At 39.0% G+C, this 24,238-nt stretch overlaps 1 protein-coding gene across 2 annotated transcripts in view; it reads left to right on the top strand.

Annotated features, from left to right (window-relative positions):
- Positions 1–11,472: 11,472 nt before the first annotated feature.
- Positions 11,473–24,238, top strand: part of LOC145764939 (uncharacterized) — a 33,409-nt gene continuing 20,643 nt past the window's right edge. For both annotated transcript variants that reach the window (XM_082576645.1, XM_082576646.1), the window contains exons 1-3: positions 11,473–12,634; positions 20,448–20,590; positions 23,696–23,768. In XM_082576645.1, coding sequence (XP_082432771.1) covers positions 11,625–12,634; positions 20,448–20,590; positions 23,696–23,768 — 1,226 coding nt within the window. In that variant the 5' untranslated portion in view covers positions 11,473–11,624. The remainder of the gene's footprint in view (positions 12,635–20,447; positions 20,591–23,695; positions 23,769–24,238) is intronic.

Raw genomic sequence — 24,238 nt, forward strand, 5'->3', positions numbered from 1 at the left:
TAATCTCGTTTAGTTGAAAGGCCTCCTGGAATTTGTTCATTCTCAGGGACATCGACACAAAGCGCCATTAAAGAGGCATAATTTTTGTCAATTTCTAACAGGATAGTCTGCACTTCTGTGAGGTTTTCACGTTTGCTCATCAGTTGTTCACCACGCTTGTAGCTGTCTCTCAAAGTATCAGCTGCTTGTTGAATAGCTTCGGCTTTGGAATCCATAGCTGTGTATGCAAATCCGCTTCGTAACAGCATAAGCTAACTTCAGCAAATGAGAGATGTCACGTAACACTGATGGGAACTAGGTAAGTAAACGCAAATTTGATCGTCAGGTTGGTGAAGATCAGCAGTTCGGTTCGATTGACGAAATCAGCTTCAGTTCAAAGATGGTCAAGCTTTGATGCCAAATTTGAAAAACGATGTTGTGTGCGACGCGAACACAACAGGTGCGGTAGTTAATTGCGCCGGTGACGTCACGATTTTCCTAATCCACCCGGCAGGACTGAGCAACTGTTAAAGCACGCCAACTTGAAGAAATCACTCGGTTTCCAATGACTGCTTCGCAGCAATGAAGTTTATACGGTTTTTCTGTCAAGAAATAACACAACATAAGACACTAGTCACAATTCAGCAAGCACAACAGTCGAACTGATAAACGTACCAAATTTGTTGACAAACAGTTCTCAATCCACTGTACGGTACACAAGTTCCACAGGTTGGCCAATGACGCACTGAATAAATAAATTCGCGATGTTACCTTACACAATTATTACGTAGGCTACCGTACCGTACAACCATAACGCTAGGTCAATAATCATTAAAAAACAAAGAAACGTGGCAATTCACTTGGCCTAGTTAAGATCGGTTTACGAGAATTAATTTCCATTAGGCTGACAAATTATTGGTCAATAATTCAGTAGTAAACATAAATCCACAATTCACGACACAAATCAATCAATCATACAATTCAGAATAATGAACGTACCGGTAGTATGACCGGATCAGTAATGCCAAATGATGCACTTGTACGCGAAGGATTCTATAGTGATTGACTCTGCAATATTTAAGTTTGAAGTATTAGCCTAACAACAATTTACGCACATCAGAGATACGTTACGTTTGTTTACGGTAGACAGTCAACATTCAGTTATACAAAACATTATTACATCACAAGTACGCTCACCAGTAACTTGAACTTTGAGAGATAGCAAGCTGCAAATATGGAATTCAGCCTACACGCAAATAAGTATTACCATAGCAGTTGTCAAACTTAAGTCCTGTAAAAGTACATAACAGAGAAGCAGCTAACAAAGCATAAACATCAATCAATCAACTTTCAGTCACAAACTACAGTAACTAACAAGTTCGGCTAGCTGGCAAACTAGCAGCAAAAACGAAAACGTCTCGAAAGTTCCATAGACAATCTCGTGGTGAGTGTTGCCATTTGCAAATCAGCGATAACATAACAATGAAGGGGAAACGACGCTAGGTGGCGAATACACAAATCAACGGGAGTAATGCAGTAAAACGAAAGGCAGGCCTTTCAAGGACCTGTTGAAAATCTAACAACACTCTTCAAGTTCCTAGTGACGCAAAAATGACCTTGAAAACGAATGTTGTCATTTGTTTACACTGTCATTTTAACGTCGTTATAGAAAACACATTCTAAGGGAAATTTATTGTTACGCATCTTTCAAAAACACGAGCATTTCAAAATGAGAGTCACTAAGCCGCTTTCGCTTTAAGCACATCTTTTCCAACAGAGAAAAGTCTCTCCACCGCAGCACTGGACGAAATTGGGGTGTTGTATTTAATGAACAGATGTTTTAACTCGGTATTCGAAAAACTCAAGGACTTGCTCCTGTCCGAAAAAAAGGCGTCCACAATTGCTGTTTCCTTCTTCACCGACGTTTCACGGGATGGCGCCAACACACCAACAAATTCATCTTCGGAGTCGTGACTGGTGTTGGTGTCACTCTTCTAAGTATCAACCTGGCTTGATGTCTCTCGCAACAGTCGAATTACATCTGTCTTGACTTTTTATCGCAGTGCGTCAGCATCATCCGTGGAAACGTAGTGCAGAAATTGTAGCCACGACGTCTTGAAGGAGGGATGAAGACATGATGCCATAATGTATTTCATGTCGTTGAAGCACTTGTTGAATCGTTTCTTCACCCCTTCAAGGACTTTCACTCTCAACTCCTCACAGCTCACAAGATCACTGATTTCTGTCAACTTCTTCGCGCAAATTGTAATGGTTGGAAGCAAGACTCCGTAATACGCCTTGGACTCGCCCTGGAGAATGTCTAAAGCCTGGAAGATGGGCTTCATCACACGGAGATATTCGCCGAAGTAGTTGACGTCAGCTAGAAATAAATGAGCTGTTTAGAAATAAGACAAACTACGTTGTAACTTCAAAGTTGTAAGCAAAACAAACCATATAAAATTACCCTGTAATGATTTCTTTTAACAAAAACATAAGCCATCGTGTAAGAAAATTTTATCAGCAACAAATATCTTAGCTAACCATTTGTGAACAGTTTTACTTTAATCAATACGATAAAACCTTATTTTTGGATGTCTTAGCATAGGTGATGACTGATGAGGCAATGCTCACTGCATGTAGTCTATATTCTATAAACTATATACAACTTTACTTCGGCTATTATTAAAATGAACATTATCGATTTTATACCTTGATTGCAGCATCCCAGCTCCACACCAGAAAACGAGATTCCCAAATAACCGAAACTTTGCAACCAAACCGATCATATAGGATTATAGGCTATAGGCCTATAATATAACTGCTTGACCACGCCAGTGTTGCGAAAAAAACGAGAATTTTTTTACTTTAAATTAAAAAGTAGCGGGTAGCGGGAGTGCGACTGAAAAAAAGTAGCGCCTCTCCCGCTACCGCTACTTTGGAAAAAAATAGCGCCGCTACTGCAGCCGCTACTCCAACTAAAAAGTAGCGCCGCTAGTAGCGGCGCTACAAAAGTAGCGCGCTACTGCCCACCTCTGGTTATTGTACTACACCAAATATTTACAGTCACATACAGACAAATGTCATTTAAACGTTGAATTAACGTTGGCCATGCTATGCCAACGTTTAGTTTAGATGGATGATGAAAAATAACGATTAATTTTCAGCCCACAAGATGACATAAAATTGTTTTTTACAGAAGTAAAAGTTAAAAATAGCGTTTTTAAAACAACAAACTACAGATACTCTGGTGCCGTTTTATGAGTCAATCCCTTGCAAGCTCAGTTTCTCGTCTAAAAACTGACAGCAATTATTTAAACTTGTTTTTCAGAACGAATGAAGAATTGCTAAAAGTGTAATTGTTTTCGTACAATTCGATAGATCACCAACTCCGTGGAAAGAGATATATGAATTAAGTAAACACAAGCTTTATGTTTGTAAAAGTAACGTAATAATTCTATCAACACGAAGACGCGATTGACTTTTCAGAGGTTTTTCTTGAAACAACAAGCTAAAGTTAAATCAGGGATATCTATAACTACGGGATTGGAAACTCTGCGAAACTGAAAACCATTTTATACACCAGTAGGGTCACTTTTCTTTGTGCGCTGCTGTGATAAATAATCACATAAATTGACCTCAAAGGGCAGCAAGTAGTAGACTAAACGAACAACCAAAAGTGTAACAATTAATTCACCTGCTGTAAATTGTAAGGTCCACGCTCGCCTGGTATGTTTGTTTGTTTGTATTCCATTAGTGCAGTCATGTTGTAGCCTATTTTGTTTGCTGCTTAAAAAAATTCCAGAATGACTATTGGTTTTAGTTCTGATTGTAATGTTCATAACTTACGTGTAACGGTAAGTTGATCTTTGTGGGCTCTTCGTAAATCAAGATGAAGGCAGATTCATTTACTCTAAATCTGGTGACCTACCACAGCTGTAAACATCACATAATAATGAATGGTTTGATCGGCACAGTGCAGTAATCAGTGGAGCGTGTTAAATCCACATGAGGCAGTATTGCTTATCTGTTACACCTCCCTTCTTGCAGGATGTTCTTAAGCATTACTAATGACATTCACAACTGATAACAAATCACAAGCACGGTATAAATAATTCAATCACGATATCTCGCAGGTGTCTTAATATGTCTGCCAGATCGTGTCGTGCGATTAAGAGTATTCTCAACAACCTGCGGAGTAGTTTCATTTGGTGGGGACACTAGGTTGCTCTGTGTGGATGACACTTGAGCATTGTGTGGGAAGCTGGATGAAACTATGTCATCTAAATAATCATAGTTACGTACAGGTGTTGAATTACAAGCTTTGTACAAATCACGCCGGTTTCGTCTAATTTGTCCATGAGAATTCTCAATGACGTACGAACGAGGCTCATCTCTTTCATTATTTACCATAGCTTTTTCCCAATAATTGTTTTTACGATAACGGACTTCATCTCCCTTTTTCAATACAGGCAATGACTTAGTTCCACGGTCATAATAGTGTTTCTGACGACTTTGCCGGTTACACAAATCATCATAAGCGTCAACAATTTGCGGTACAAGCAATTTCGTCGCGATAGGCAATTTTGTACGTAGTCTTCTGCTCATCAACATTTGTGCAGGTGAATACTGCAATCCAGCAATAGGCGAGTTACGATACTCTAACAATGCAATATACAGATCAGTATCATCATCATACGCTTTTTTCATCAAATTTTTGACAGTTTGGACAGTTCTTTCAGCCTGGCCATTACTTTGACTAAAACCAGGGCTAGATGTTGTGGACTTAATACCCCATTTGCTGGCAAATTGTAAAAACTCTTTACTACCAAATGGCATATTATCCGACACAATTTCCTCAGGAATGCCATGACGTGAGAAAATTTGTTTCAATTCATTAACAACACTTTTTGCAGTTTTATCCACAAGTTTCACTACTTCAGGGTACTTGGAGTAATAATCTACTACAACAAGATAATCAACATTGTTAAGAGTCATTATGTCCGTTCCAACTTTAATAAAACGTCCATTCGGAATCACATGAGAGATTAATGGTTCTCTCTGATGACATCTTTGATACTTGCTGCAAGTTTGACAGTTTGCAACAACATCTTCAATGTCTGCACACATTCCAGGCCAATAAAGCAGTTCTCTTGCCCTAGATTTGCATTTTTCACCACCTAAGTGGCTTTCATGAATTAAAGTCAACATTTCAGATTGTAACTTAGAAGGAACAACAATACGTTCATTTGAAAAAACAATGCCTTCAGAGAAGTGCAATGTGTTCTGCATATCCCAAAAACGTCTTGCTTGAGCCGGTACGCTTTTCCGTAGACTTGGCCATCCATTCAAGCAGTAGTTGGATATGGTTTGTAAGGTTGGGTCTTCCCTTGTAGCTTTTCGGAATTCTTCAAGTTTCGTAGAAGAAACAGGTAAATTTGTAATAAGTGAGTGTATAACATACTCAAGCTCTTCATTCAATGCATTGTCTGATGTCTCCGGTAAATATGCTCTCGATAACGTGTCAGCCATATACATGTACTTTCCTGGTACAAATTTTACTCGAAGATCATATGGTTGCAATCTCAGCATCAGTCTTTGAAGTCTCGGTGGAGCCTTGTTTAAAGGTTGCTTCATGATTGTTTCCAGCGGTTTGTGGTCGCTTTCAACAGTCACGTCTTCTTTTCCATACACATACTGATGGAATTTCTCGGTTGCAAACACAATGGCAAGCATTTCCTTTTCAATTTGTGCATAATTCTTTTCGGCTGATGTCATTGTTCTGGACGCATATGCAATAGGCTTACCCTTTTGCAATAAACAAGATCCTAAACCATTCTGTGATGCATCGCACTGAATTGTTACCGGATTGTTTACATCATAAAACGATAAAACTGGCTTACTTGTTAACACAGTTTTCAAGTGTGTCATCGCTTCGTCGTGTTCATCTGTCCATTTCCATTCAGCGTTTTTCTTTAAAAGTTCACGAAGGGGTGCTGTAATCGTTGACTCATTCGGTATGTACTGCGATAAATATTTTGTCATTCCCAAAAATCTTTGCAGAGATGCAATATCGTTTGGTTGAGGCATGTCTGCAATGGCAGATACTTTCTTGTTGTCTGGCTTCAACCCATCTTGTGACACGAAATTTCCCATGTATTCAACAGTACTGACTTTAAATTGAATCTTGTCCTTGTTGAATTTCACACCCTTGTCCTGTGCTCTGTTGAGCACACTTCGAAGAATTTCGTCATGTTGTATTTCATCAGTGGCTGCGATAATCAAGTCGTCAGCAATAACATGTACACCCAGTAAGTCGCCAAACGTTTCTTCGTTTCGTTTCTGCATAACTTCACTGGCGGATGAAATACCGAAGGGCATTCTTAAAAATCTCTTTCGACCCCATGGCGTGTGAAATGTTGTGAGATAGGATGATTCGTCACTCAGCTTCACATGCCAATACGCATTCTTCATATCAATAACAGTGAAAACATTTTTTCCTGATAACTTTGCTTGTACATCTCCTGGCGTCGGGATGTTATGACGTTCGCGCATGATAACCGCATTAAGTGGTTTGGGGTCTAAGCATATACGCAAGTCTTTGTTTTTCTTCTCAACTACCACCAAGTTGCTTACCCATTCTGTTGGGATGTCTACATTCGCAATGATGTCATCCTCTTCAAGCTTGTCCAGGACGCTTTTCAGTTTGGGCTGTATTGCATATGGGACTCTACGGGGTGGTTGAACTACAGGTTGTGCATCAGGCTTTATCTGAATGTGGTACTCCTTTGCATAGGTACCAACGCCGGTGAAAACATTAGCATAATTAGTGTTTACGCTGTCACGTGATAAGGGTTCACTACATACATCCACTCGCTTAACTAAATTAAGTTTCGCACACGATGATTCACCCATTATCGATAAGTTTACAACATCAGTAACATAGCACAATAAATCAAAGTAATCACCGTTCTTATTTGCACATTTAATCACAGTAGTGCCTAAAGGCTTCACATTTAGATTTCCAAAACCACAAAGCTTAGTGTTGGTTTTAGTTAGTACTTGGCCAGTCATGGCACTAAACAATTTCAACGGTATCACGTTGGCTTCGGCTCCTGTGTCTAGTTTAAACAAGACAGAAAATTTGTGATTATCTCCATCAATAACGGTAAGATGAGTTTTCATTCTGGATGTAAACTCTTCGTTACTGTTAATTGATGAGATTCTCAGGAAACCTACATCCTCATTTTGTGCTTCAATTTCATGCACGGGTACATGTCTTGCCGCACTGTCATTTGATCTCCTACAAACACTAGAAAAATGATTACGTCCACCACATTTATGGCACGCTTTGCCGTAAGCTGGGCATTTTCTAGGAGCATGTTTACCACCACAATATTTACACTTAGTAGGCCTATAATCAGTTTTTTCTACTGCACGTTTAAAATTATTGTGCCTAGTATTAGTACTGTGCTTGCTCACAGCATTGATAGCATGTCCGTTTGCAGAATTCATTACTTTCATGTGATCCTTGCTGGCTTCTGCCGCATGACATATGTCCAGTGCTTTAGCTAATGTTAGATCAGGCATTTGCAATAACCTTTCTTTCACATGCGAGTCCTGCACACCAAACACTACTTGATTTCTTAAGTTTCGCTCTTTTTCGCGTACAGTCTCAAAATTACATCCTGTGGCAATGGTTCTTAAGTCATTGATCCATGAATCAACGCTTTCTCCTTCCCGCTGTGTGCGCTGCTGGAAGCGATGCGTTTCAAATATTTCGTTCTTTTGTGGCTCACAGTAGGTCTTAAACTTTTTTAGGACATCTTCTAGAATATCTTTCTTGTCTCCCTCTTCATTGGAGAACACGAAATTGTCAAAAATTTCCTGGGCCTCAGCCCCAGCCGCATTCAAAAAATTGGCTATCTGGACTTCCTGTGCCTTTTTGGTGAGTTCAGCTGCTACGTGGTACACTCGATATGCACGCTCGAATTTGCGCCATGCTTCTGCAATATTTGTCACAGAGAAGCTCATTTCCTTTGGTTGCCTTAATTCCGACATATTTTTTACAATGTACGGATTACTAGCGCAAAACGTACTGGTCACTCCAGTTGGACAACTTCAGTCCAAATTAACGTCTACCAACTTCTTATCTCACTCTGACACCATGTAATGTTCATAACTTACGTGTAACGGTAAGTTGATCTTTGTGGGCTCTTCGTAAATCAAGATGAAGGCAGATTCATTTACTCTAAATCTGGTGACCTACCACAGCTGTAAACATCACATAATAATGAATGGTTTGATCGGCACAGTGCAGTAATCAGTGGAGCGTGTTAAATCCACATGAGGCAGTATTGCTTATCTGTTACACTGATGATATCGTAAACGAATTGGTTTTGTACTGGATTGGTCTGTGAACAAGTTGATGATACAACAGCATATTTCACTGATTGCTGAACACTCCTCATTTACTTCTGATCCGATTTGCAGTACGCAAAATGCTAAAGAACAACAACAGGCGGTTTTTGGACTCGTTGCATTCATTTATTTTTTAGATTCATTGTTTTGTTTTCTAGCAGCGTAAATGTACTTTTATACAACAATTAAGTTTCAATGGGAGTGTATTTTGTATTATTATAGTAAAATCGAATTTTGTATATCTTTTAGTCGGTATTTTATTTTGTTAATCTTTCTGTAGTCGTAGTAATGTGATGACCCTACTGATGTATAGCACTGGATAAAGTTTCCAATCCCGTAGTTATAGATATCCCTGAGTTAAATAAATAAATGTAGATTAAGTCCCGATGCTGAATGGAAAGCAGTCCTTAGAATGTGTTGCTCAAGCACATACCACTAGAGACGAACCAGCGCAGCTTGATCTTGAAGCTTCTTCGTTCACGAAGAGAGAGTGAGAGTGAGAAACCTTTTATTTTGTCTGCTGCGAAAAATAGTATACGGTACAAGTATAAACCGGTACAAATATATTCAACAACAGAGAGGAAGCAGCAAAAGACTATATTAGTCATCGAGTCAGCTGCTTCCCGCTTCGAGTTGTTGCCGATTACAGTAATGCTTTATCTCCAGCAAGATAAAAACATTGGACCATTTATTGCACTTTCTTTGCCCATATAATTCTGAAAGCACCATTGTAGGTGCTTTTAAGATTATTTTTGTGCTTTTACAGAGCTTAATTTTATTTTAAAATAATTTTTGCTTTTTTTAGCTTTAGCTATATAGGCTACAGTATTTTTAAGCTTTATGGCAAAAATAAGATTTGATTCGAGAAATGTCACAATGTTATTCAAAAAAAGTTTGTTCTCTTAAAAGCGTGTAAAGAATGTTTTGTCTTACATGCAATAAATAAAGAAATACCGTCATGTTTAGGGAAATTTTGTCCTATGAGAAAAGAAATTATTCAAAAAGAAAGTTGTTGAAAATTGATTGATGAGCGTCTGGCAACGCTGAACTCATTGATCTGAAACCAATCGCCAGCAGCTGATAGATGATAAATTATGTTCGTAACTTGTCACTGTTCTTGTCTGTAGTGCTTCTTGTCGAATCTGACTTCATCGTTCAAAGAGTAATGTGGAACAAACAAATGCCAATGCAATTGCCTTCATTATGAGTTTTGTGTTTCTTTTTTGACACGTTTATGACTATTGTATCCTGGTGTTGTGGCTAGTCTAGATTGAATTTATTAGCAACTGAAAATTTGCCTAGTACTAGTTTGTGATCAGAGTGCCGCATATTCATTTGTAGCGTTGTGTAAAATGAATGTCCTGGCATAAAAATAGACAGGTTTCTCATATTCTGAGTTTTGTATGATCCAATATGTTGGTAAAATGGTAGGCTAGGGTTACTAGGTTTTAAAGCTTACCAACAGAGAGGCTGTAAGATGCAGTAAACCCCAACTTATGTATACATGCCCCCATTTAACAAAGCATTTCAGAGAAGTATGTAAAACTTGGAATAAAAGTGCAAAAATCGATTTCTGTTTGGCACACCAGCAAACTAAATTTCTTAAAGACATTTTAAAATTAGCCTAGCATAAACCGGGTGCAACCTATTCTGTCCCCTGAAAAGAATGATAAAAAAATACAACAGAGCCGAAGTCGCTGATCGGAGTTGCCGCAAACATTTCAAACTTTTTCTCTTGAAAAAATCGAGAAGAAAAATACAGCAGAGCCTAAGTCGCTGATCGGAATTGCCACAAACATTTTAAAATTTTTCCTTTAAAATAAAAAGATCAATAAAAAATACAGAAGCGAAGTCGCTGATCAGAATTACCAAAACCGTTGACCATTAAAATATTAGTTGATATGTGGACTGATACTCTTTGAGCTTTTTTATAGTTGTTTCAAAAGTTTTCAATATAAAATGTTTCTCATCCACTTGGCTGAGGGTGGCTGCTTGACTTGAAGACCGACATGGTGATTTCGCAGTTCCCTTTGTGGTTTATTTACTTCAACGATATACATTTATTGCAAGGAAAAGTTCAGGAAAAAAGTTATTGTAGTTGGTTTATACGGATGCAACCTATTCCGTCCCATGAAAACATCGAGATAAAAAAGTAGAACAAAGCCAAACTCGCTGATCGGAGTTTCCGCAAACATTTTAAAATTTCCTCTTGAACTAAACATTGAATTGGATAGTTGAAAGTGAGCACATCATAGCAGTGTGGCAGTTCATGATCATTTGTAATGAAGGGGCTACAATCTTAATTCGGTTTGTTTATAGACCGGTGATGATCCTAAGAGTTTGAAAATAAGAATTATTGTGTTGTGCAACAGCATCATAGTTAAACAATAATGAATAGAGCACGCGTGACAAACACAATGAAAAAAATGAAAAACAATAAATGTATAGCTTTCTTGTTACAGATAGAATAGTAAACTTTCTTTGGTTTAAATAATTTGGTACTGCCAGTTTGGTGTCAGCCATTTTGGACATGACTGCTTCAATGCCAATGTTCGTAAAAATTTTGTTTTTGTGTTGCTTCTATTTATTTAAAAAAATTATAGGGATCATTTTAGACAAGGAGATAGTTTCTATATCTATGTTCAAACTATGATACTGTGAGATAAATGTGCATTTGCTGGTGTCTTGCATGTTTGACAATTTGTTTATAGGATAAACAACTATGTTATTCTAGGATGTTGTATGCACCTTCTGCTATAGATGGTACTAATTCATTTGTAACTAGCAACCTACTTTATTATAGCACAATAAAAGCGGCATACATACAGCTACATTTTTTATTTTTTGCTCATTTTTTGTATTCCTTATTCTTTTCAATGTTTACTGCAATAAAACCAAGATGCTTTAACGTTTGTGGCTCTTATTGTTTACTGTATACATATTGTTAATACCTGTAAACCTGTAATTGTTAACCTATAATTGTTAACAGTCTGTATTGTCAATATATACGGTACTTGTAAATCTTAGTGTAATTAAGTTTTGGAATAAGTTAGCTTTTGAATGGGTGAAGTTTATTAGGTGAAATTTACCTAGCCATTGCATTTGCAGGTATTCCAAGTTGTGGTCCTTATTAAATAAATGGCTTAGTACTGGATGTTAACTTTTGATATTATTGCACAAGAAGTTACGTGTAGTGGATTCTTGAAGGAGAGACATGAGGCAAAACAATGCCCAAAAGTAGGCATCCTGAATCTCTTCAAAAATCAAGGTGGGAAAACCAACACGATTCTTCTGGTGAAATATCTGAAAAGGTTATTCAAAAACCTTTAGTGGCATATGGCAGTCTGAGTTCTTCAGGGAGTGAATCACCTTTTTCTACAAAGAAAAAAAGAAAGACTCAGATTAAATCAAAACATACCTTGCCCTCAAATATATCAAAGAAAAGTGAAGAATCAAAGTATAAAGCAAAATCTAAAAAGACCAGACATCAAGACAAGTTCAGACATAGAAGTTCTTCCCCACACCAGGATTATCCGGTTAAGCCAAGCACATCTTTATTGCACAGACACGACAACAGTTCCAAACGATCATCATCAAAGCATACTTCAACTGAAAAGCTGTTTAAATCATCTAAGCATAGAAGAGGTTCTAGCAAATATACTCATAAAGTATCAGTAAGCCATAAAAAATCAAGAAAGGGATCTTCTAAATACAAATCAAGTAAAAAACAGTCAACATCAGAAAGCTCTTCTTCGTCCACAAGTTCTGATAGTTCTAATGATTCCATGGACAGACGGATTCCACCACCAATTGATGTATACCCCTTGCAGGATTTTCCACCTCGCAGTCCAGATGGAAGTAATTACCACAAGTCCAGAGTATTTCCTGTCCCGCAGGGTATGTGTCCAGAAGGTTGGAAACCTCCTCATTACGACAGAATGAGGTCACCACCACATCGTTTCTCCCCACATCCTCCTCAACAACCAGGGTATGTTCATAGGCCACCTCGACCGTCCATTCCTATAATTCGACGATCTGTAACACCGCCGAAGCATTCCCCTCATTTCCATGGCAATCACTCGCCTTCACGAAGTAGAGGTGTTTTTCCTGACCAACATTTTCTTGAACATAATGCTGGTCATCCATATGGGCAACGATCTCCACCTCAACATAGTACATCATCCTTTGATAATGCGTCATCACGTTCCTATCTTCCGCACAGTGGTACAAATTCAGGGTGAGACTATTGTGTTAAGAAACAATGAGATACTGTAGTATTAATGTTTTTCTAAATCTATTTTTAAGTTTTGTGGTAAATCCAAGCTTTTGTTCATATGTTGAAGATGGGTCATTCCATGCTAAATGAGCAAATGGGGGACACCACATGTCATAGATTTTATTGAAATTTGGCATGCTTGTAGATGTCAAAGAAATCTCTCTCGGGGTGTGCGCTTGAGCAACGCGCGTTAAGGACTGCTCTCCATTCAGCGGCATCTAATGAATGGAATAGTTCCCCGGCAACAAGACTTCAACAATTGGAAACTTCACTCTGTCAATCTCGGTGACCGGGCCTGCGTCAGTGATTCAAAGCCTCTACAAGTATGCGAAACTGCCAGGATTAAGCTCTGCAAAAAGCTTTCCCAGTCCGAGGATAAAGATTCAATCAATCAATCAAATATGAAGAACGCAAAAAAAATTTTTGGAAAAATTTAAATATTAATAAAGTTATGGTCATTAGAAAAATCACCATTTTTGCCTGTTCTGCTTCAGTGATTTTGTCCAATTTCTTATTATATTTCTAATTTCTTAACATATGATCAAAAAAAATGGCTGGAAATTGCTAGACAGACATTTTAAGACCCAAGGAATCCAAAAATGTAGATTAAAAAGTTGACAGAGAACTTCTTGATAGGATTATAAAGGTTTCAATTTGCTACATGCATTTTTCGGAGGCCAAACTTTGGGGGCCTATAAAAAATGGGTACAAAAATTAAGAACTGAAATTCACATGTTTTATACTTATACCAATGGGTCTGCTACTATTCGGAGAGTCCGATTCGGAGAGTTTCCTATTCAAAGACAGCCTTTTTCGGAGAGTTCCCTATTCGGAAATTTTTAAGTTTTTTTGAAAATTATCGGGAACCGTAACCTAATTATCATTGCCGCTTTTACATCGTTTTAACATCGCTAAACGTTCAAATCGTGCAGAAAAACAATAGAAATAAAATGTTTAAACAATTAAATGAAAATTCGTCATGTCAGTTCAGTTGAATTGTTTTTATTTGTGACCATCAAAAAACAATACACGTCAACATAGCAAAGGTAGAAGCGACAAAACGCGAACGGTAAAACGTGCTTGTGACCGACGTAAGTGATTGAGTTGAAAGAAATTTGGCACGGCCGCAACACCTTCAGAAAAATTTAAGATATGAAGGGAAAATAAAAACAAGAAGATGTTACAAAATAAATAAATCATGGATTACCGGTAGTTTGGATCAACAAATGTGTGGCCTACAGCTTAGAGGGTCGAACGAAGGAACGTAACGAAGTCGAACGTAACGAAGGAACTAACCAAAGGAATTCCAGGTCATGTAACGCCGAAACCCAGGTTTACTCTAAACTGCCACTTAGGTTTTAACTTCATCTTTTATGGCAAACGCAATTTGGCAACTGTCTTTTTTTAGTTGACGCGTTTTTGCTGAGACTTTATCTCATTAGGGAGCGTTCAAATATTACGTAACGCTGTTTTTTTGAATTTTTGACCCCCCTCCCCCATGTGATGCCAACGTAACGTTTTTGTCAACCCCTCCCCCACGTGACGCTTTTCCATTACAAAGCCCGTTTTGCCAGTTTATATCAAAATTATGACGTGGAAACACGTGCTGATAAAATATCTTGGTTTGTATGCATCTAAAGCTTATACATTTGAGACATGAAATTTTAGCTATATTCTTTTTTTGGAATTAAAACGTTATGTACCTACTGAAAACGTTTAGTAGCTTACAGCAACCGGATGGAAAATTTGCATTGGTGTAGGCCTATGTGTGGTAATTGTGCCATCATGCCGACAATAATCGAAAGCGAATGTTGCCAGGAGAATGACTCTGTGTTAACCAAAACTGTTTCAAAGTCTTGTTGTTTTTTCGCTTTGCTATTCGATCCAAACGCCCGATCGTACTCACAGACCTGTACCTAGGTCGATCGAGTTTTGTGTGTAGGCTACTGCATTGACAGGGGCTTTCACATATCTTGAAAAATCAAAGACAGAGGGAACAGCTTCAGGGATGAGCAGGTGTCTGGACTTGGTGCCTTGTAGCTCTGCCTGTAGATCACGTTGGTAATCGTTGGCCAGAAAATGATTGCTGCACACACGGCAGTGCTTGTTTACAGGTGGGTCTTTGAGTTTCATCGCCGAGATCCATTTCTTCAGCTTGTCGTCATTATTCAGAGGTAAACCATGAAAGGATACCCCTTTGACGATTCCCCGGTTAGTACAACCGGGAGCCATACAAGAAACCACCATTTTAAGGGCGTAAAAACTCCCTTAGCACAAAATTGTTCGCTGTTTCGGTAGCTTACGCGATTTGTTCCTTGTGTTTGCACGCAAAACAGTAGACCTTGGATGCGGCGTTGCCAGCCAATCACGTCATCAAAAATTTTGACCAATCAGAATCATTCAAATCAAAAATCGTTTTTTAATTAATGGTAGCCTAACACAAAAAATAAAAAAATTGTTGAAAAACGTTTTATTTTAGAAAGATCTACAAATACAAAAGCCTTGTATTTTCGTTGCAGTGCACCTTTAAGTTTAAAGCATAAAGACCAAAAACAGTCTTTAATGAATTTATTAACAATTAACGTAATGTACTTCAATAACTGCTGAAGTCAATGAGACATCTGTGGTCGATCAAAGTTGTCACTTTCATTGCAAAGCAAACATACGGTAGCCTACTGCTTTCTTGCCGACTTGTGTGAAAAAGCGCTTGAGCATATTTGTTAAATTCACGACACTCCTTTTCAACTTTACGTTTCTTGGCAAAATCCATAGGAAAATATTTAGTGTAAATTCAAAATCTAATTCTAACTGAAAACAAAGAAACTAAAAACACAAAGAACTAAAATTTAACCAACAATCACTATTATTTGTATACGTTCCCGGTTTAATTATCACTAATCAGCCAAATTCCACTTTGATCTATTTTTCCGGCTTGAGACTGAAGGAGATTCTTACAAGAGACAAAGAAAAAGAATGGAAGGCCTGTTTATGACAGAACATAACATGTTTGTCATTTGACTAAAAACCGAAAACAAATAATCAAAGAACTAAAAAATAACCGACAGTCACTATTATTTGACGTAGTAAGCAAGTAGTGGTGGATTGCGGCAGAGTGTGGCCGCGGGCCACACTTATGTAAAGACCAGAAACTGTCTGCGGGGCGCTCAAAATCCCGTCGCGGGCCGGATCCGTATGCTGCCTATCCCTGACTTAGAACCTGTATGGAATTACAGTATCGTAGTTGATACTTGATAGAGATTTTGTTGGTGCTGAATAGGTGCTGTTGGATATGATTTCAGCTTAATTTAGTATCCAAACGACGATACCAGCCAGCACAAATAAACTACCGTACCATACTCGTAAGTAGAGATGTACCGATACCAATATTTTGGCCGATACCGATCCTGATACCGATATCACTTTTTTAGGCCGATACTGATACCGATATTTTGGCCGATACTTTGGTGTTACAAAAAGATGCAATTTTGGTACTTGTAGAATTATATCAAATGCTAAGTTTTACCTTATTTGCATAAAACTATTAAAAAAAGCTTTCAATTGGCGTAATTTATTAAAGATTCAAGAATCCAATCTCAACCGCATTTTTGTGTCATAATAGTAGGTTTTAGTAATGAAAGGCCACCATAATTGAGGACTGGGGTATAAGGGAGAAACATTACATCATAATTGGGATTTCTGAAAAATTAAATAAAGTGTTTGTGCAAACTCTCCAAATAGGCTATCATAATTGATAATAAGATGTAAAATGTAAACCAAGTGATTTGTGTAGTCGTAGCTACAAAAACTATTTGACAAGTAATGTGCAACCTAAGGGCGCTTGTCGTTTGGTTAAAAAGCTTTTGCCAGGCCAAGACCACCCAGGCAGCAAAAATGCACAATCCCGCATCGCCCCCACGCTGCTAAACGTCCAAAAAAACTGTGCAACCCGGCTGCCCCCAGCAAGCCGGCTCCACCAGTCCGCTACCCAACTTCCACCCCTCGCTGCAACAAACCCACCAAGCCCAAACAATGCCACAGCAGAACTAGCAGGTCCAAAACGAAAGCAATGGAACCACGAATCCTCACCAAACCAATCAAAACGGTCCGGCCGCGCCCAAGACGACAACCCCACCACGAAGAAAGGAGCGCCCTTCCCGGCCACCAGCACAGCGAGCAACCGTGACCCGCCAATCACAACGGTGCAGCTTCCACACTAGCCATTTCAATTCTTGTCAATGTCAATTCTTGCTACAAAACAGCTGCCGAGAAACATATAGTTGATTGGATGGTCTAAATGGCTAGCGTGGAAGCCACACCGCTATGGCCAGCGAACTGCAACAGCCCGCCGCACCAGTGAGCGCCCAGCCCCGCGCCGACAGCCGGGAAGAACGCTCCCCCCCCACAACGAGGCCGCCATTCCAGGTGCAACAAGACCACTTATTGACCAGCCCAGCGAGGATCCGCAGTCCCACCGCTCCCACCCACTCCGCCACGACATTGCCCAAGCTTGGCGAGTCCACCACAACGAAAGGCGGAAACCAAATCACAAACCAAAAACAACCAAGTTACATGGGTCCCCCAAACGTCCAGCAACGCAAAAATGATGCAAAATTACACATTTCCGCCACCTGGGCAGTCCTGGCCTGGTTTTATCCTCTGTTGAGAGTAAAAAAGAAACACAAATGATAAATATTGGAGAAATTGAGTCTCCTTCACAACGTAAGAATCGAACAACGCAAAACTGCTGAAACAAAACGTTTTGTTTGAGTGAAAGAATCACTGTAAGCAAACAATGCCAAAAGGTGCGCGCATGAAGTCATGGGAGTGTGAGGTATCAAAAATTTGAACAGGTTTTTATTTTTCTACATCAATGTGACGTCAGCTACTACTTTAAAAAATCTATATCTTTGCTTCTGCAGAAAATCCGCAGCAAACGCCTTTTTTTTACATGTTTAGTATCGGCCACAGTATCGGCCAAATTTTACCGATACCGATACTAAAAAAATGGCCGATATCACCGATGCCGATACCGATATATCGGTACATCTCTACTCGTAAGCGTTACGTAACGTTTTGCTTGAACCCCCTCCCCCCCCCGATGTGACGCTAACGTAACGCTTTTCATAACCCCCCCCTCCCCCTCGATAGCGTTACGTAATATTTGAACGGTCCCTTAACCCCTATTGTTAATCATGAAAACTGTTGTTTTGATGTAAAACACATATTTTGAACGAACCCAGACAACAAAATTCATCATTTTTACATTGATTCATAACTCTACCAATGTTTAAATTAGAGATGTACCGATATATCGGTATCGGCATCGGTATCGGTGATATCGGCCATTTTTTGAGTATCGGTATCGGCATCGGTATCGGCAAAATTTGGCCGATACTGTGGCCGATACAAAACATGTAAAAAAAGGCGTTTGCTGCGGATTTTCTGCGGAAGCAAAGATATAGATTTTTTAAAGTAGTAACTAACGTCACATTGAAGTAGAAAAATAACAACCTGTTCAAACTTTTGATACCTCACAGTCCCATGATTCCCATCATGCAGTCCCATCATGCGCGCACCTTTTGGCATTGTTTGCTTACAGTGATTCTTTCACTCAAACAAAACGTTTTGTTTCAGCAGTTTTGCGTTGTTCGATTCTTAAGTTGTGAAGGAGACTCAATTTCTCCAATATTTATCATTTGTGTTTTTTTTCTTACTCTCAGCAGAGGATAAAACCAGGCCAAGACTACCCAGGTGGCGGGAATGTGTAGTTTTGCATCGTTTTTGCGTTGCTGGACGTTTGAGGGACCCGTGTGGCTTGGTTGTTTTTTGGTGGGCTGGTTCTGTCAGTTTGTGATTTGGTTTCCGCCTTTCGTTGTGGCGGAGTGGGTGGGCTCGGGGTGGGGCGGTGGGACTGCAAATCCTCACTGAACTAATCAATAAGTAGTCTTGTTGCGCCTGGGATGGCGGCCTCATTGTGGGGGGGGGAGTGTCCTTCCTTGCTGTCGGCACGGGGCTGGGCGCTCACTGGTGCGGCGGGCTGTTGCGATTCGCTGGCCATAACGGTGTAGCTTCCACGCTAGCCATTTAGACCATCCAATCAACTATATGTTTCTCGGCAGCCGTTTTGTAGCAAGAATTGAAATGGCTAGTGTGGAAGCTGCACCGTTGTGGTTGGCGGGTCGCGGCAGCTCACTGTGCTGGTGAGTGCTCACTGCTCAGCCTTGTGCTGGTGGCCGGGGGGGACGCTCCTTTCTTCGCAATGAGGTTGTCATCTTGGGCGCAACAAGACCATTTTGATTGGTTTGGTGAGGATTCGTGGTCCCATTGCTTTCTTTTTGGGCCTACTTATTCTGCCGTGACATTGTTTTGGCTTGGTGAGTTTATTGCGACTAAGGGTGGAAGTTGAATCGCCGACTGGTGGAGCCAGCTTGCTGGGGGCAGCCGAGTTGCACGGGCTTTTTGAGCATTTGGCGGGGTGGGAGCGATGCAGAATTGTGCATTTTTGCTACCTGGGTAGTCTTGGCCTGGCAAAAGCTTTTCAACCAAACGACAAGCGCTCTTAGGTTGCACATTACTTGTCGAATAGTTTTTTGTGCGACTACACAAATCACTTGGTTTACATTTTACATCTTATTATTAATTATGATAGCCTATTTGGAGAGTTTGCGCAAACACTTTATTAATTTTTCAGAAACCCCAATTATGATGTAATGTTTCTTTCCTTATACCCCAATCATCAATTACGGTGGCCTTTCATTACTGAAACCTACTATTATGACACAACAATGCGGTTGAGATTGGATTCTTGAATCTTTAATAAATTATGCCAATTCAAAGCTTTTTTTAATAGTTTTATGCAAATAAGGTAAAACTTAGCATTTGATATAATTCCTTGCAAATACCAAAATTGCTTCTTGTTGTAACATCAAAGTATCGGCCAAAATATCGGTATCAGTATCGGTATCGGCCTAAAAAAGTGATATCGGTATCGGGATCGGTATCGGCCAAAATATTGGTATCGGTACATCTCTAGTTTAAATGTTTTCAAAATTTTTTTTGCATTCTTCATATTTCTTTGACATCTACGAGTATGCCAAATTTCAATAAAATCTATGACATGTAGTGTAATTTTTCCAAAAAAATTGCTCATTTGGCATGGAATGACCCAGATGTCAATTATGTGGATGGAAAGGCAAGGAAGCCAATCTGTGTCTCCATCTTCAGGCATATCTTCTTGTGTCTCACTGAAGACACAGGGCTCTGTATGCTCTTGAGCAGTGTCAAACTTATATATACCCTTTTGAACAGCATTTATAGGTCATGCCGGTTCAGAAAATATTATTAGAAATTTCTGTCAAAATTTATTTTATACCATTGCTTCACTAACTACAGCACATCTCACTTCAATGGCAAATTGAGATTCGTTTTTGTGAACTCAAATCATTGGTTTTAGTTACCACAAAACGTTTTAAAATTCCATTATTCTGTTTTGAGTATTTTTTAAGCAGGGCTGTGACCTTTTGTCGCGTTCTCGCTCATGAAGGAGGCGACAAAATTAAGAAATTTATAAAGAATTTTTTTGTAAACAACAGTTTTGAGAAGTGTAAAATTACACTTGACGTTGTGCAATGTGCAACTAATAAACTGTTCAGCATGCAGAATAATGCCATCACTTTATTCCAAAAGTTGCTTTTATTGTTGTATATATATATTATATTCATGCTACTTTCTGTCAATAATCTACAAAGTCACCAGGTTAACTTTGTATTCCCAGAGCAACACATTTTTCAAATCTTGATGTGGATTCAAGGACGCAGCCCCCTAATCCAAGCTTGCCACCAATAGCTCAACATCAATATCCTCCTCCAAATAATATTGACCATGCAGTTTCCGTGCCTACATCTCATTCCCCTTCAGGTATATCATGCTACATTTCCTAAAAAATAACACTTAATTTTGCATTCTATTTGACAAAACGTTTTTATTCTACCATAAACGTAGATAAGTTTGAAGTAGTTCAAAGTATTTCAATTCAAATATAATCTATCTATTTATACGATTTAACATCTTCTCTTCTTGTACTGTGACGGTTGGACGACTGGACGTCAACGAATGTCTACTTTGTCTGATGGTAAATAAATAAAAAACAAGCTACACAGAAACATCTCATTCCGACAAAATGTGCTAGTACACCCTGGGATGCATGAAAAGATAGCGTACAAATTTGAGGCTATGCTGACTGGCAGCATGCTAATGATTGCTCGAGAGAGTATTGTTGGTTTTCACTGGAGATACTCTAAAACTAAGTCAAGGATCTCAAACACGAGTGCCGCGTGCAGCCCGCAAAGACTTTTGGTGCGGCATACGATGCATTTTTAAATCGTGAAGTAATTAATGTGAAATAATAATCTTTTACAATTTCTTTTACTGTACAAATTTTTTGTATAGATTTAGAAAAATAAAATGCATTTTAAAATTGCTTAAAAATCGACTTTTTACTCGCGCCATTTTATTGCGTGCGAGAAACTCGTATTGTTACATCACAATCACATTGTCTATTTACTTATTGTGTCATCGCAATTATTTAGTAACCTTGGCATTTGCTGAAGTCAGTCTTTCAACGGTTTAGTTTTTACCGCGCTTTTGAAAGTTGATTGCAAGATTTTTACTCTTCAGGTCCGTTGTTTCGTTTGCTCTCTTTTTTGTTTTTCGTTTGCGTTTTTTTTTTGCGTTCGTACAGTGTTTTTCTATCTCTTTGTTCTTACTACTTTTTTTGCGATCTAACGTTCTCCATGTGTTCTTACTATCTTTTTATCGGAATGGCCCCTTTCGGTGAGTCCGATTCGGTGAGTCCGATCCCTATTTGGTGATTTTTTCAATTTTTTTTTTTAATATTATAAATAATTGGGTACCCATGGCCACCTAAAGATACGGCCTGATTTGTCAAATTTTGCAGAAATTTCCAGGTTTTTCTAACTTTGGGCAAACGTTTAAATAAATTTTTCTAAAAATTAGATTTTTACGCTTTCTTAATTCTTTTCCCCAGATGACACAATAGGTTTTAACATTCTTACATGTTGAAAAACAAAGCAAATTTGATTTCGAAGATTTTGGTCAGACTGTTAATTTTCAATAACAGTCTGATTTTGTGTTTTTCAACTGACTTTTTCTCATTTGCTACTGCTTCTCCAAGGCAACAAAAAAGTTTTATGTCATTAGGAAACCGCAAAAAGTAAAAACATTTCAAAAAATGTCAGTCAAACACTAGCAGTAGCTGTAATCAAAATCTGCAAAATGTGACAAATCAGGCCGCATCTCCAGGTGGCCATGGGGTACCGTAGCCTAATTATCATTGCCGTTTTAGGGTTAGGGGTTAGAGGTTAGGAACTCACCGAATAGTAGCAGATAGGGGTGTTCAATTTCGATTATTTGAATATTCAAAATTCAATTTATTTTCGATTGTCGAATTTCGATTTCGAATATCACAACTATTCACCAAACTGCAAAATGTGATTTTATTGAAAGAAACGACATGAAAATTCGCTGGAAAACGCGAAAAAACGCCATGAAAATTTGCGAAAAAAGAACACAAAATAACGTCTACAGCTCCAGGCCAGGCCCATGTTGGTGTTTATGAACACAAGCTGATCGACATGGTCACCCGTCAGTCGGGATCTCAGTTTCGTGACGGTCAGGCCAGCTTTTGAAAACAATCGCTCCGCTGGAGCCGAGGTCGCTGGAGCCAAACACTTCAAGTTCATTTTTACAGCGAGCGATTCACTGCCGCGACATTTCACTGCAGAGTGCAGAGGTTTCGACCCGAAAGCGACATCGAGTATTTTTGCAAGCGCATAAAGCTAAACGCACGCTGCTCCGTCTACGTAGCAAATTATGTTGTTTTTGGGTGCATTCAACATCTGATGACATTGAATCGACACAAAATGCTACATTTTTGCTATGTTCCAGGCAGCAAATCAGTCATTTTTAGATTGATTCAAAGTCTGCAGACATTAAATCAATGTAAAAATGACTGATTTTGTTGTCTGGTGTTGGATTGTAGCATCGTAACTCGTTCTAGTGATTATTTATCGCGAAGCTGTTGCGGTTTGCATTCAAAAAGTGTTTTCCTGCTGCCGATCGCTAGTTCATCTATTGTTTTATGTATCAATACAGCATAAAAAGTTGCCCCCATACAGAAATATGCGTGGAGGCCTGGCCCCCACGCAGGCCCGCAGCCAGCCGTCGCCCCCCCTGGAAAAAATTTCGCCCTTCCCTTGGCAAAATCTCAACATTCTCGAGCAACAGCTACAATTATAATGATTTTGCCCATTTAAATTTTTTAGGGCCCCCCTAAAAAAATTTGCCCCCCCTTGCACTGCGGTCTGGCTACGGCCCTGCCCCCACGGCTTAGGCGCCTATGCATTCGGTAAAAAATGGATAAAACTTCGACAAAGCTCACCCTACACTTTCTGCTATTGCACAACCTAGCTATCTTCTTGAGAAATTTGTGAAATTTGGCATTAAAAATGCCAACCTGGCATCCCTGGTGCAGGACTGGCCGTTGGACGCGCGAGAGCGTGTGATAGTCACGTGATCGACGATGCGCATGCGTCAAAGTCTTTTTTCGCTTGCAAAATGCGACAAGACAGATTTCGCGCCACTCGCGTTACTTTCAACCGCGTTCAGCCAAAAGGGCGACTATAATTTCGAATATGTCCGTCCCGATACGAAAAACGAATTTCGAATATCACCTTAATCGAATCGAAAATCGAAATTGAACACCCCTAGTAGCAGACCCCTTTTTTATTGCGTGTTAACTGTTTTATTTTGTTTATTGACTTCTTATAGTGTATTGCGGCCCTTGGGTTAATTTATAAGTGTTCATTTGGACCTCAGAGGAATTTAAGATCCTTGCTATAAATCTTGTAAATCTACATGCACCATTTGAGCATGACACTCATTTTATTTCTAGAAATGAACTATGTTTTCAAGAAGATATAACGTTTGCTTGTTTTGATAAAGGTCGCACAAAAGATCCAAGTTCATCTCGGTCCAGAAGTAGAAGTTTACACAAGCACAGAAAGCACAAGAAAAAGTAAGTCTTTGTTTTATTACCACTTATTGTTAAGAAGATACAGCTTCGGTAGAGAGTTTGTCTTGTTGAACCATAGTCATACGAAGCCGAGCAACGTTATCAAGTTTAACACATTAAAGATTATTGTATTTACAAAAAACACAAAACTACGCAACAATTAAATATCGAACGTTTTCGACATCACACGATGTCCTCCTGTTAAGAAGATTGTTCATCATAATGTTCAGAATGTTAGAATGTGGTAGACTAGGACAGGTTCACAATATTGGTGTACAAATTTTTCTTGAAATTCCATAAGTTAGCCAAAGTGTTTGCCAATAGCAGACAGCGATTTGTATATTTATTATGAATAATCGTCATACTACGTGACATACAAAAAAACCTTGTTAATATTTGATTAAATGCAATTTTCATCATCATCATAATCCATCGTCGGTTTGTTCCCCACTAGTGGGGGTGGCCGATTGTTT

This window comes from Aplidium turbinatum, chromosome 2, assembly GCF_918807975.1.
Source record: "Aplidium turbinatum chromosome 2, kaAplTurb1.1, whole genome shotgun sequence".
In the NCBI taxonomy this organism is placed as follows: Eukaryota; Metazoa; Chordata; class Ascidiacea; order Aplousobranchia; family Polyclinidae; genus Aplidium; species Aplidium turbinatum.